This window comes from Otolemur garnettii, unplaced genomic scaffold (genome assembly GCF_000181295.1).
Source record: "Otolemur garnettii isolate 467f Iridium unplaced genomic scaffold, OtoGar3 scaffold00013, whole genome shotgun sequence".
NCBI classification, from domain to species: domain Eukaryota; kingdom Metazoa; phylum Chordata; class Mammalia; order Primates; family Galagidae; genus Otolemur; species Otolemur garnettii.
This window is the reverse complement of record NW_003852408.1, coordinates 6,295,142-6,305,747: the sequence shown is the minus strand read 5'-3', so window position 1 is coordinate 6,305,747 and position 10,606 is coordinate 6,295,142. Positions and strand designations below refer to the sequence as shown.

At 42.1% G+C, this 10,606-nt stretch overlaps 1 protein-coding gene across 3 annotated transcripts in view; it reads left to right on the top strand.

The window, feature by feature from the left end:
* Positions 1 to 976: 976 nt before the first annotated feature.
* The window catches only part of RHBDD1 (rhomboid domain containing 1), a 139,753-nt gene continuing 130,123 nt past the window's right edge, over positions 977 to 10,606 (top strand). Inside the window, exons 1-3 of one of the 3 annotated variants that reach the window (XM_003784893.3) lie at positions 977 to 1,067; positions 3,393 to 3,882; positions 5,525 to 5,657. In XM_003784893.3, the coding sequence (XP_003784941.1) occupies positions 3,450 to 3,882; positions 5,525 to 5,657 (566 nt within the window). In that variant the 5' untranslated portion in view covers positions 977 to 1,067; positions 3,393 to 3,449. Of the gene's footprint in view, positions 1,068 to 3,286; positions 3,883 to 5,524; positions 5,658 to 10,606 lie in introns of all 3 variants that reach the window. The other 2 variants (XM_023510462.1, XM_023510461.1) reach the window with 2 other exon arrangements.

Here is a 10,606-nt window from a genome sequence, read left to right as displayed (position 1 = left end):
TAGAGGAAGAGTGAACAGCAGGCAAAGGGGAGGGACTTGGAAGGAGGAGAGATGTGTTCAGCGAGTGAGGCGTCCCTTGGGAGCTCAGCAGTGGGGCAGTGGAGCTGGGAGGAGAGAAGGGGTGCAAATGAAAAGAGACCTTTGGATTTGGCCAGAAGTAAGGGAAAGTATAACACGAGCCTGAAAACACAGTGGAAAGTAAGACTGGGAAGTCTGTCTTTTTTGTTTATATTCTTTATCACTAATGATTCCAATCAAGGGGGACCTTTTCTTAAGCAAGGATGTACCTGGTTTTTATTTTCTGTTACATATGGCCCAGCATCATAGGACACTGTTGGCACTGATGTTTAAGGTTTTATTTTGTGGTTTCTTTTCTTTTTTGCAGTTTTTGGCCAAGGCCGGGTTTGAACCCACTACCTCTGGTATATGGGGCCAGCGCCCTACTCCTTTGAGCCATAGGCGCCATCCATATTTTGTGGTTTCTTATTAGCTGAGTCCATATTTTTCTACTGCTCCTATTATAGGTAATGATGTTTGATATATATATGAGATATATATACATATGCATATATATGTGTGTGTGCATATAAGTAAAATTAGGGGAATTGCAAAAAAATCATTGCTCTAAAGTTATTTGGGAGCATTTCAGTTGAAATGTCATTGAATTTTCTGCTTTGTAAGAATGCTCTTATAGAGATACAATAATAACAACCCTCGTCAATAAAGAAACTTGGGTTGTGCTAATATCAGGGTGTGCGTGTACCTTCCTGTGCACATGTATGCATACTTTCTCCAGGAGTTGCTTTGGTGTGATGTTGATAAGAATTCATACGGGGGTATAGGAACTACATTTGAACCTTATTAAAATGCTACTGTTTCCAAAGGAAATAATATTCACATAAATGAGATTACTTTATAGAAATGAAAATAGTAGCCACCATTTATTCAGCACATTTTTTTTCTCATGCTTCTTACAGTAACCCTGGCAAAGGCGTGTTATCATTCCAGTTTAAACTGAAGAAATTCAGAAAGTTTAAGTTTAAAATTTGCTCTCCATCGCAGAGCTGGTAAGTAGGAGAATCCTGCCCTTCATTACTCTAAAACTCATGCATTCTCCAGTGTGCTGTCTGAGTTAGAATCCTTGCAGTATTAGAGTAAGTTACTTATTTGGTTTGAGGACCAAGAAATCTCCATGCAGAAAACAGAAACTACGAGGTGAGAACTTTTTAAATATCCTGTCCCTTAATTTGCCTCTTTATCCATATCTACCTGATATATTTTTTTCTTTCTGTTAAAAGTAAAAGGATCTTCCCTCCACACACTTGATTTTTTTTATCACTTTCATCTTTAGTCTATGTCTCTGTCACCCTCTTTTTTTTATTAGCTTTTTCCCATGAGCATAAACTGTTCCCTCCTGTCTCAGTCCTTTTAGTATTGCCATAAAGGAGTACACGAGGCTGTGTAATTTATTAAACAGAAAGAAAAGGTTTATTTAGCTCACAGTTCTGCTGGCTCTAAGTTTTACTTGGTGTTAGCCAAAGGCCGAGAGGCAGTGCTGTAAGTTTCAACGTTAGGCATCTGGTGAGAGCCTCAGGCTGCTTCCTCTCTCAGTGGAAGGTGAATGGGAGCTGCCCCTGCAGAGATCACATGGCAGGAGAAGACGCAAGAGAGACTGGGGAGGTGGGGGGTACCGCTCCCTGGGAGGGTGTTGATCTATTCATAAAGGATTCACCCTGTGGCCCAAACACCTCCCACTAAGCTCCACCTCCTACTTTAAGGATCACATTTTAGCATGTGCTTTGGGGAGGCAAACATCCAAATGGTGGCGCTCCCCAGAGCAGATACCTTCTTTACAAGTAATTGTATAACCCATTGCACCAAGTCTGTGGCGTAAACCAAGTCCCATTTGTTTAGCGCAGTGTTCTTTGGATCAGCAGGCAAGGATAGGCTCAGCTGGACAGCTTTGCTTTCAGGGCAGTTGCTACCTAATGACCAGGACCATCAGGGCTACTGGAGTTTCTGTCTTTCTTTCATCATCCACCAGGCTGGCCCAGACTTGTCCACCTGGTTACTGCAGAGGTTTTAAGAGAGAGAAGTTTATAGATCATCTTGAGGTCTAGACTCAGAGCTCATGTGGTATCACTTCCCTGCACTGTCAACCAAAGTGTGTCCCAGTGTTAGCCCAGGTCCAAGGGCTGGGGAGGAAGACTTACTGAGTCATGGAGCTTCGTCTTGTCCCCTTCTCCATAACTCCAATTCACCCTTCAAGACCTTAGCCATTGTTGCCACCTCAGGGTAATTGGGGCCTGTGCCTTGGGTTTCCTCTCCTACTGGCTTTAGAATATTGTATGGCAGTTGGTAATTGACTTCTTGGTGGAAAGTGAGCCTCTTAAGAAACAAAGACTGTGGCTCGGCGCCTATAGCTCAACGGGCTAGGGCGCCAGCCACGTACACCTAAGGTGGCAGGTTCGAATCCCCAGCCCAGACTCGCCAAACAACAATGACGGCTGCAACCAAAAAATAGCTGGGCATTGTGGCGGGCGCCTGTGGTCCCAGCTACTTGGGAGGTGGAGGCAGGAGACTCGCTTGAGCCCAGGAGTTGGAGGTTGCTGTGAGCTGTAATGCCACGGCACTCTGCCCAGGGGGACAGCTTGAGGCTCTGTCTCAAAATAAAAAAAAAGAAACAAAGACTGTTTCCATCTAGGATTTGGCACATAGTAGGTAACTTTTAAAAGCTAAAGGTGTTATCAAAACAAAACAGGCAATTGATAACTGGCAATATAGAAATTGGAATAGAAGATAATGTATGTATCTTAAAACTTGCTTGTTGACTTTAAAAATTTTGGAGCAACTCATTGTAATATATCAAAATCAAATATTTCTTTTAAAAATGGAGCAGGCAAAGAATCCTGGCCAGGAGTTTGAGTAGAAATCATTATTCAATAACTTTGTTGGTTTTTCATAGTATCTTTGCAGGTTTTTCATTAGGTTACAAGTTTATTTATAAGGAAATCAGTTATAGTTTCATGACTATATTTGTCAGAGAAGTCATACCTGTTCATTAACTGGTTCGTTAGGATTTAGGATAAAATTTCTATTTTGGAATGTAAAATGAAGGAAGAGCGTCAGCGAGCATCCTGGGTATTCCTCTGGAAGACAGTGAACATGAAATTTCTGTTAGAGTGGGAAGTAGCATCTCCCTGGTATGATCTCATCTTTAAGTGCATATGTCTTACCCATTTGGTAATTCTTCATTGAAAGGTTTGCACGGGTGTTTTTGCTTTAGGTTCAGCTGTCTGGATACCTCTCCAGATACCTAAAACCTGATCACGTTTTCTGGATACCTCTCCAGATACCTAAAACCTGATCACGTTTTCTGGATACCTCTCCAGATACCTAAAACCTGATCACGTTTTTCCTTGACGGGACTGTTTTCCTGAGAGCTAACCATGCAGCGCAGATCAAGAGGGATTCATAGCGGGCTGCTTCTGCTCCTCTCTCAAGTCATCCATGTTGGGATCAACAACATTCCACCTGTCACTCTGGCAACTTTGGCTCTCAACAGCTGGCTCTTCTTGAATCCCCTGAAGCCGCTGCACAACTCCTGCCTCAGCGTGGAGAAGTGTTACGAGCACAGGGACTGGCAGCGCTTGCTGCTGTCTCCCCTCCACCATGCCGACGACTGGCATTTGTATTTCAACATGGTGTCCATGCTCTGGAAAGGAATCAATCTGGAAAGAAGACTGGGAAGTCGATGGTTTGCCTGTGTCATCGCCACATTTTCCCTGCTCACTGGGCTGGTGTACCTGCTCTTGCAGTTTGCTCTTGCTGAGTTTATGCGTGAACCTGAGCTCAGAAGGAGCTGTGCGGTTGGTTTCTCAGGTGAGGCTGACAGTTTTCCATGGTGGCACGTGTGAAGGCAGCCAGGGAGTGTGGCGGCTGTTGTTTTATGAAGTATGCTGAGGGGACTAAATTCTGAGTGGTTGAGGGTGCTGAGGTTTTGCTGATCGGAGTGTAGGAGGGACTAATTTTTGCTGTTTCATGTTACTTTGACGATCACTTTTGGATAGTCTAGGTGAGGCTGGGCAGTGGTTTTATAGAACAGGCAATATTAGAGGTATGCACCAGCCCCATCAGGAGAGCTGCAGAGAGACACCAGGTGTGTTTGTAATAAGGAGTTCTCAAAATGACACACATGCTCGTGACGCAGGTTCACGTGTCCTGGTTACCAGCTCGACTGGGTCTGGTGAGACACAACAGAACAGCTAGGCAGCTAGTTATGGGAAGCAGGTTGAGTAAGCAGGTTGAGTAGGCAACTAGTTACGGGAAGCAGGTTGGTTACTTCCAGGATGCAAAGGACAACAGAAGACTGGGATTCCTTGTCAGCCAGTCCCTGAAGGCTCCAAAAGCTGCCTGGGGCTGATGGAATCTTGACTCTGTGTGCCCTACTCGTACCATGGATGAGGGACCCCAAAAGCCAGCCCAGCCCAGGTTGTAAACCTAGGGAGCACCTGAGTCACTGGCCGAAGCTTTGAGGGACATCCTGTTTGAGAAGTGAGCGGGGCTGTTTGGGCTAGCTCATCTTTATCTCGGGATGCTGCATTTCTTGCACATTCCATAGTCATTTTTGAAACCTGCAAATGAGGAAGTGAGCAGAGACCTGCACAGGTCCGAGGCCACATGGGAAGCTGTCCTGCATATCCTGACAGGGAGCTACACCCTGTGCTGGCTGCCCACGGCATTGCAGGGGCCTTGAGAGTCACTCTGCATAACTCATGCTGTTTGAGTCACACAGCAGATCCACAGGATATAGCACAGTCTTGATTCACAGCTGAGGAAGCCAAGACCCACAGAAGAGAGGTTCCAAGCTCAAAGTTACATAGCTAGTAAGGGGTACAGCAAGATTTGAATCCAGTCTGCGTGACATTGACCATACGATGCTTTGCCTCTCATTTTTTTCCTCACTAATTCTTAATTTACAGATATTTCATGGGGCTGAAATTGCCTTTGGGATTTAAATTAGGTATTCTAAATATCAGAATGTGATGGAGAGGAGGGAGGTGGGCCTGACATAGGACATCAGCTCCTTCCCTCTCCCTCCCTACCACCCTTCCCCCTTTCCTCCAAGAGGCCCCCTCCTGTGTCTAATTGTGGGATAAAAAAGACCATGCCCTGCCTTCCACACTCCTTTCCATAGAGATTAGAAAATCACATGCTACTGGGATTTTTCACTGTGTTCACATTTCTATAGCATAACGTTAACTTTTAAAGTGTGTATTTAGTACCATTGTTGGTGTTTTATTCCCGTTTTATGTGTTGTATATTTAGTAGCATGCTGAAAGCTAGTGTGAATTTCCATATTAAGGACCATCAAAACATTTTCTTGAACATTTTCTTCTTACCAAGGAATAGAGTATATTTTAAAGCAAAGTTGTATATAAACAGATAATCAATTTCACTTCTTAGTTCGTTTTCTTTCCACGTTTGGATTGTTGATATTTGTGTGTTCTTTATTCCCTTTTAGGAGTTTTGTTTGCTTTGAAAGTTCTTAACAACCATTATTTCCCTGGAGGCTTTGTCAACGTTTTGGGCTTTCCTGTACCCAACAGATTTGCGTGTTGGGCCGAACTTGTGGCCATTCACTTATTTTCCCCAGGGTAAGTGTTTACTCTCAGAAAAAAATGTGAAAAACCCAGTGTTGAATGGAGAAAGACTTGCAATAATAATGGGGTAACCAATTATTTTTTTACCTGAAGTTTCTAAGGACAGAATCAAGCTTAATATCAGACATTATCAGACATTAATCAGACATTCCTGGGTTTGACTCCTGTTGACTATAAGCTTGGAATTTGAGGGTATATCTGAGTTACAGTTTCCTCACCTTTTAAGTAGGATAAGGAACCTAATATATAGATTTGGGGATCAATATTAACCAGCCAGTCAGCCAGTTAATTTTAATAACAGTAATCCAAAGAGGCACATAGAAACCACACAAGGTGTGTTCTAAAGCATTTAAGCCATATTAGCTTGGGAAATAGAACTCCTTAAACAAAAGGCTTTAGTCAGAACCTGGTATATAAAATGGATCAACTCTGAACTTTTTTGGGTTGAGGGAAAGCTTGAGGCACTTCATTCACCTGACTCCTGGCTGGCTGCCTCAGAGGCACCTCCACAAAATCCCAGGGCTCCAAGGAGCACTGTGTCAAAACCGCTGACCTCTATGAATCCTCCTTCTCTGACGAGGACATGGAGATCTCCTCAGACAGCACGTGGTGGACCTGGGGCTGGTGAGGGAGGATTCAGGCCTCCTGAGTTCTGCACCTTCTCCCCTTGGTTCCTTTCTCTGCTTTTTGTTTCAAGAAAGGAAGATGAATTGTGTTATATTTCCATCTCTTCCACCAGCTTTCCTTCCCTTAATCTGCGTTATGTAACCTGGAAGTGCCTGGTTTGCTTATTTATTTTTATTGGGGAGTGGGAGACTAAGACACTGCAGGTGGGGGAGACTCAGGAGGATCCAGAAAGGAGGAGGAGTTCTTCTGTTTGTTTTAGATTTTGCTCCTATTATTTTTAGACAAGAGATTTTGTTTGGGTATTATTTCTGTGTCTGTGTTGGATATCTTATTTTAGAATGTTCTCATTGGGCTGTGTGTCAGCTGGTAACCTCAAATCCTGCTTTCATGCTAATTTGCTGTCACAGGCAGCCATTGGCAGCTGGCCTATAATTGGTAGTGATGTGGCCCCTGAGTGCCACTCATTTACAGTTGTACTGCTACTGTGGCAGCTCAGAGTGGAAAGCCTAACAAAATCTTCAAACTTTTCTCTGAAGAAAGGTCCGCTAAAGTCAGCTCCTTGTTTGAACGGCCCTCTTCTTACCTTATCAATCACTGCTCCCCTGGCTACTCCCCGTGACTTAGTTCTCTGTGTAGAAGATAAGCTTTTGGATGTAACTGGCGACACTCAACATTAATATGAAAATAACTCCCTCTGGTACTTGAACTTGTATCTTGTCATGAATCCATTGAATAACAGCACTTTCAGTATTCTCATACAGCTATTTCTGAAGAACTCATCATGCATTTTATTTTATTTTTTTAGCCCCTACCCCACTTTATCTGGAAAAGGCATCCTTGCATTTTTTGTGTGTAATATGCTTATTCTGTGTAGGGGGATCTGATATTCTGAGCCTGGAAATTAAATGAAATTTCCTGTCTTTGAAGTTTAAAAGAATAATTGTTTTGGTTTTTAAGACTTGAGTGCTTTGGATGAAAACTTCTAGTTTGTAAGCCTCTGCTTATGTCTATATCCAAATAAAGACTGAGCTGACCCCGGTCCAGGAAACCCGAGCGGTGAGCCCTCCTTTGGGCTGGATCTGGGAAGAATGGGTGTAACCAGAGCTCTCTTTGCTCTGGATTGTTATTCTCTGGGTAGTTGTCAATTAGAATTTTCATTGGGGAAACATTAAATCTTAAGAATAAAGCCTGCTTTATTGAAGGATTAAATGAGCTATCCTTTGGGAGGAAAAAAAACTGCCAAAGCAAAGGGTTTGGTGGGCCTCACTGTTTTATGAAAGCCTTGGAATTAGTAATGTCCCCCAGTTATGGAGTTTCATGAAGGAAGACCCCTCTGCACAGGCAGCCGTTAGGCATGGTGAGGGGTAAGAGAGGCCTGGACTTGACCACCAGAGTGAGGACATCACACTCATTTATCTGGTGCTTTTACTTTTTTCAGTTCTCCTGTGTTTTATTTTAGTGGTTGCTCTGCCTCTCAGCATATTTCCATTTCCTTCTGTTTCCTGGGACCCTGTCAGGTGGTCGTGTTTGAGGAGGTGTCCCTGCTCCAGAGGTGGCCCAGGAGGGAGATGTGCCAGCCACTGCCCAGGAGCCTCCTTCACAGACTGGGCTCTTGCCCCTCCCCACCACCCACCCCTGCCACACTCAGTTGACAGAGTAAGGGGGACCTGATGCCCAGTTTTACTTTCTAGCTCTAACTTGTGAACCTCTGTCTTTTCTCACATGAGCCTTAGGCTGTCTAGGCAGAAAACTGAAGCTCAGAGAAGGGAGTGTCACCCACGTAAGACAGCTGCTCACTGACTATGCAGGAGGACAGGGGTCAAGTGTGAGGGATCCCAGTCTCACCCACTAGCTGTGGGGCCCTAGGCAAATCATCCAGCCTCTCCTAGCTGCAGTTTCCTCATCTGTAAAATGGAGATATTATTTACTTTCTCTGTTAATTAGAGAGTTTTAAGGAGTCATATGAATTATCTCTTTGTAAACAACAAAAATAACTTTTCTTTTTTATTATGAAATAAATTACTGGAAGTGTACTTCTCACCTGAATCATACTTAGTTTCTTTTTCTTCCTAAAATTAGGGAGAAATTTTAGGGAGAAATCAGCTGTTACTTAATTTTGTTTGCTTGATTTCTATTCCCCACCTCCCTTTGCTCTTGTGTGATGTTTTCATCCTGAGTGATGATTAGCAGTCTGAATACCCCCATAAGCCACTGATAAGCACTAATTCAGCAGGCCAGGCATTTGAGCCCTAGGAAATTACAGCTGACCACTGAACAATGTAGGGTAGGGGCACTGGCCCCTTTGTGGTCAAAAATCTGTGTATAACCTTTGACTCTCCCCCAAATTTAATAGCTGTTGTTGATCAGAAGCCTTATGAATAACAGACATAGCTGAGTAACATGGATTTTGTAGGTTACATGTATTATATACTATATTCTTTCAGTAAAGTAAGCTAGAGAAGAGAAGACATTCAGAAAATCGTAAGGAAGAGTAAATACACTTGCACATTAAGAGGAAGTAGATTATCATACAGGTCTTCATCCTTCTCATTTTTACATTGAGGAGAAAGAAGAAGAGGGGGCTGGGTTTACTGTCTCATGGGTAACAGAGGTGGGGAAAATTGCTCAGAAGTGGACCTGTGGTCCTCAAACCCATGTTCAAGGGTCAGCTGTACTTGGTATAATAAGGCAGTTCTGAAAACATTACCTGGCTGAAAATGTTGGCTATGGATACTACTATGTTGCTAGGTTAGGTTATCAAATGAGAGAAAAAGATATTTAATTTTTTTTTTCTACTTGTTTCGCTTTTTAAAAGTTTTTAAATATAAGGAAAAATTTGCAGAACTATTTGAAAACAAGCTGTTGGCATTATAATTTCACCTCTAAAACCTCAGATGCAGCTCTTAAAAATATATTCTTTTACATAACCACATTACCATTGTCATATTAAAGAAAGTTAACGGTAATTCCTTAATGTCGCCTAGTAGTTGGAACATATCTGAATTTCCCGAGTGTTCAGAAGGTCTTTCATCACTGTTTCAGGGCCCACAGTTCACATGCTCATTTGATTGTTCTAATTCTTTGTTCTTCTTTACTCTGGGACAGTCCTTCTAGCTTTTAATTTTTCCACCACATTGATGTTTTGAAGAGATCAGGTCTCTTGTTCTTTAGAACTCCCCACATCCTGTATGTGTATTTGAGGTTCTTTAGCTTGTCCTTCTTACCTTTACATTTCTGAAAACTGAAAGTTAGGTTTATAGGCTTGATTAGATTCAGACTAAACTGGATTTTTTTGGCAAGCGTACTCTCTATCTCTGTAGGGCTGATGCTATATACTTCATGTTGCGCCATATTGGGACATAAATGCCAGGTTGTCACTCTGTTATAAATTATAAGTTTAATAGCTTGATAGGGTAGTCTCCATTGTAAGGGCACATTTATCCCTTTGCAATTGGCAAGTAATCTATGAGGTGGTGCTTGGACATCATGCACATAACTTGTTCCAAATACCTTTTCACCTCTGGCTTTAGTATGTATCAATGATGCTTCTTGTCAAAATTGGTTATTTCAGAGCAAATTATGAAAAATGACTTCCTGCTTCTTTTCTTCCTTTTACATTTATTAGATAAAGTCAATCCATAATTAGGGGATTGAGGAAGACAAGCATTCTGGCAAGGACATACCTTAGTTCTGTGGCCTGCAGACCAAGCAAGCTGTGAGGGTAGGAGTCAGTAGTCAGAGGAGAGGATGTCGGGGTTGGCTTTATTGGTGACGTGGTTACCAGTGATACGAAACTGAGAGGTGGTGGGAGAGGACGTCATTGGAGCGAGTGCAGGTGCTTAAGAGTTGGGTCCTCTTAGAGAAAAAAGTACAAAATTAGACAAAAAATTAAAAATTTTTAATGAGAAAAGAAAGGACAATTTATAAAGTTTTAAGAGATGACAAATACAAACATTATGAAATGTATAACAATAATACAATATAAATTTCCTGACACACCTCAGTAACGTTTGCCCCCACAGGTTTTGTTTTGTGCTTTTTGATCCTTGCTTCATGTGAAGATAATTTGGCAGAAGTGTTTGCATAGAGAGAATATTATAGTGGATTAAAATTAATTTTTACTATTAAAAAGGAAAAGTTCAGAGGAACTTTCTTCACATTTTATCAAGTAAATTTTTACAATTGTCCAATTAAGGACAGCCTTTATCAAGATATTGTCACATATGAGCTATAAAATTTCACAGCTTTTCAAATTTTCTTGTGAAATGCCCAATATCTAGTGTTCTTTGAACTGATTTGAACGTTGTCAATGACTT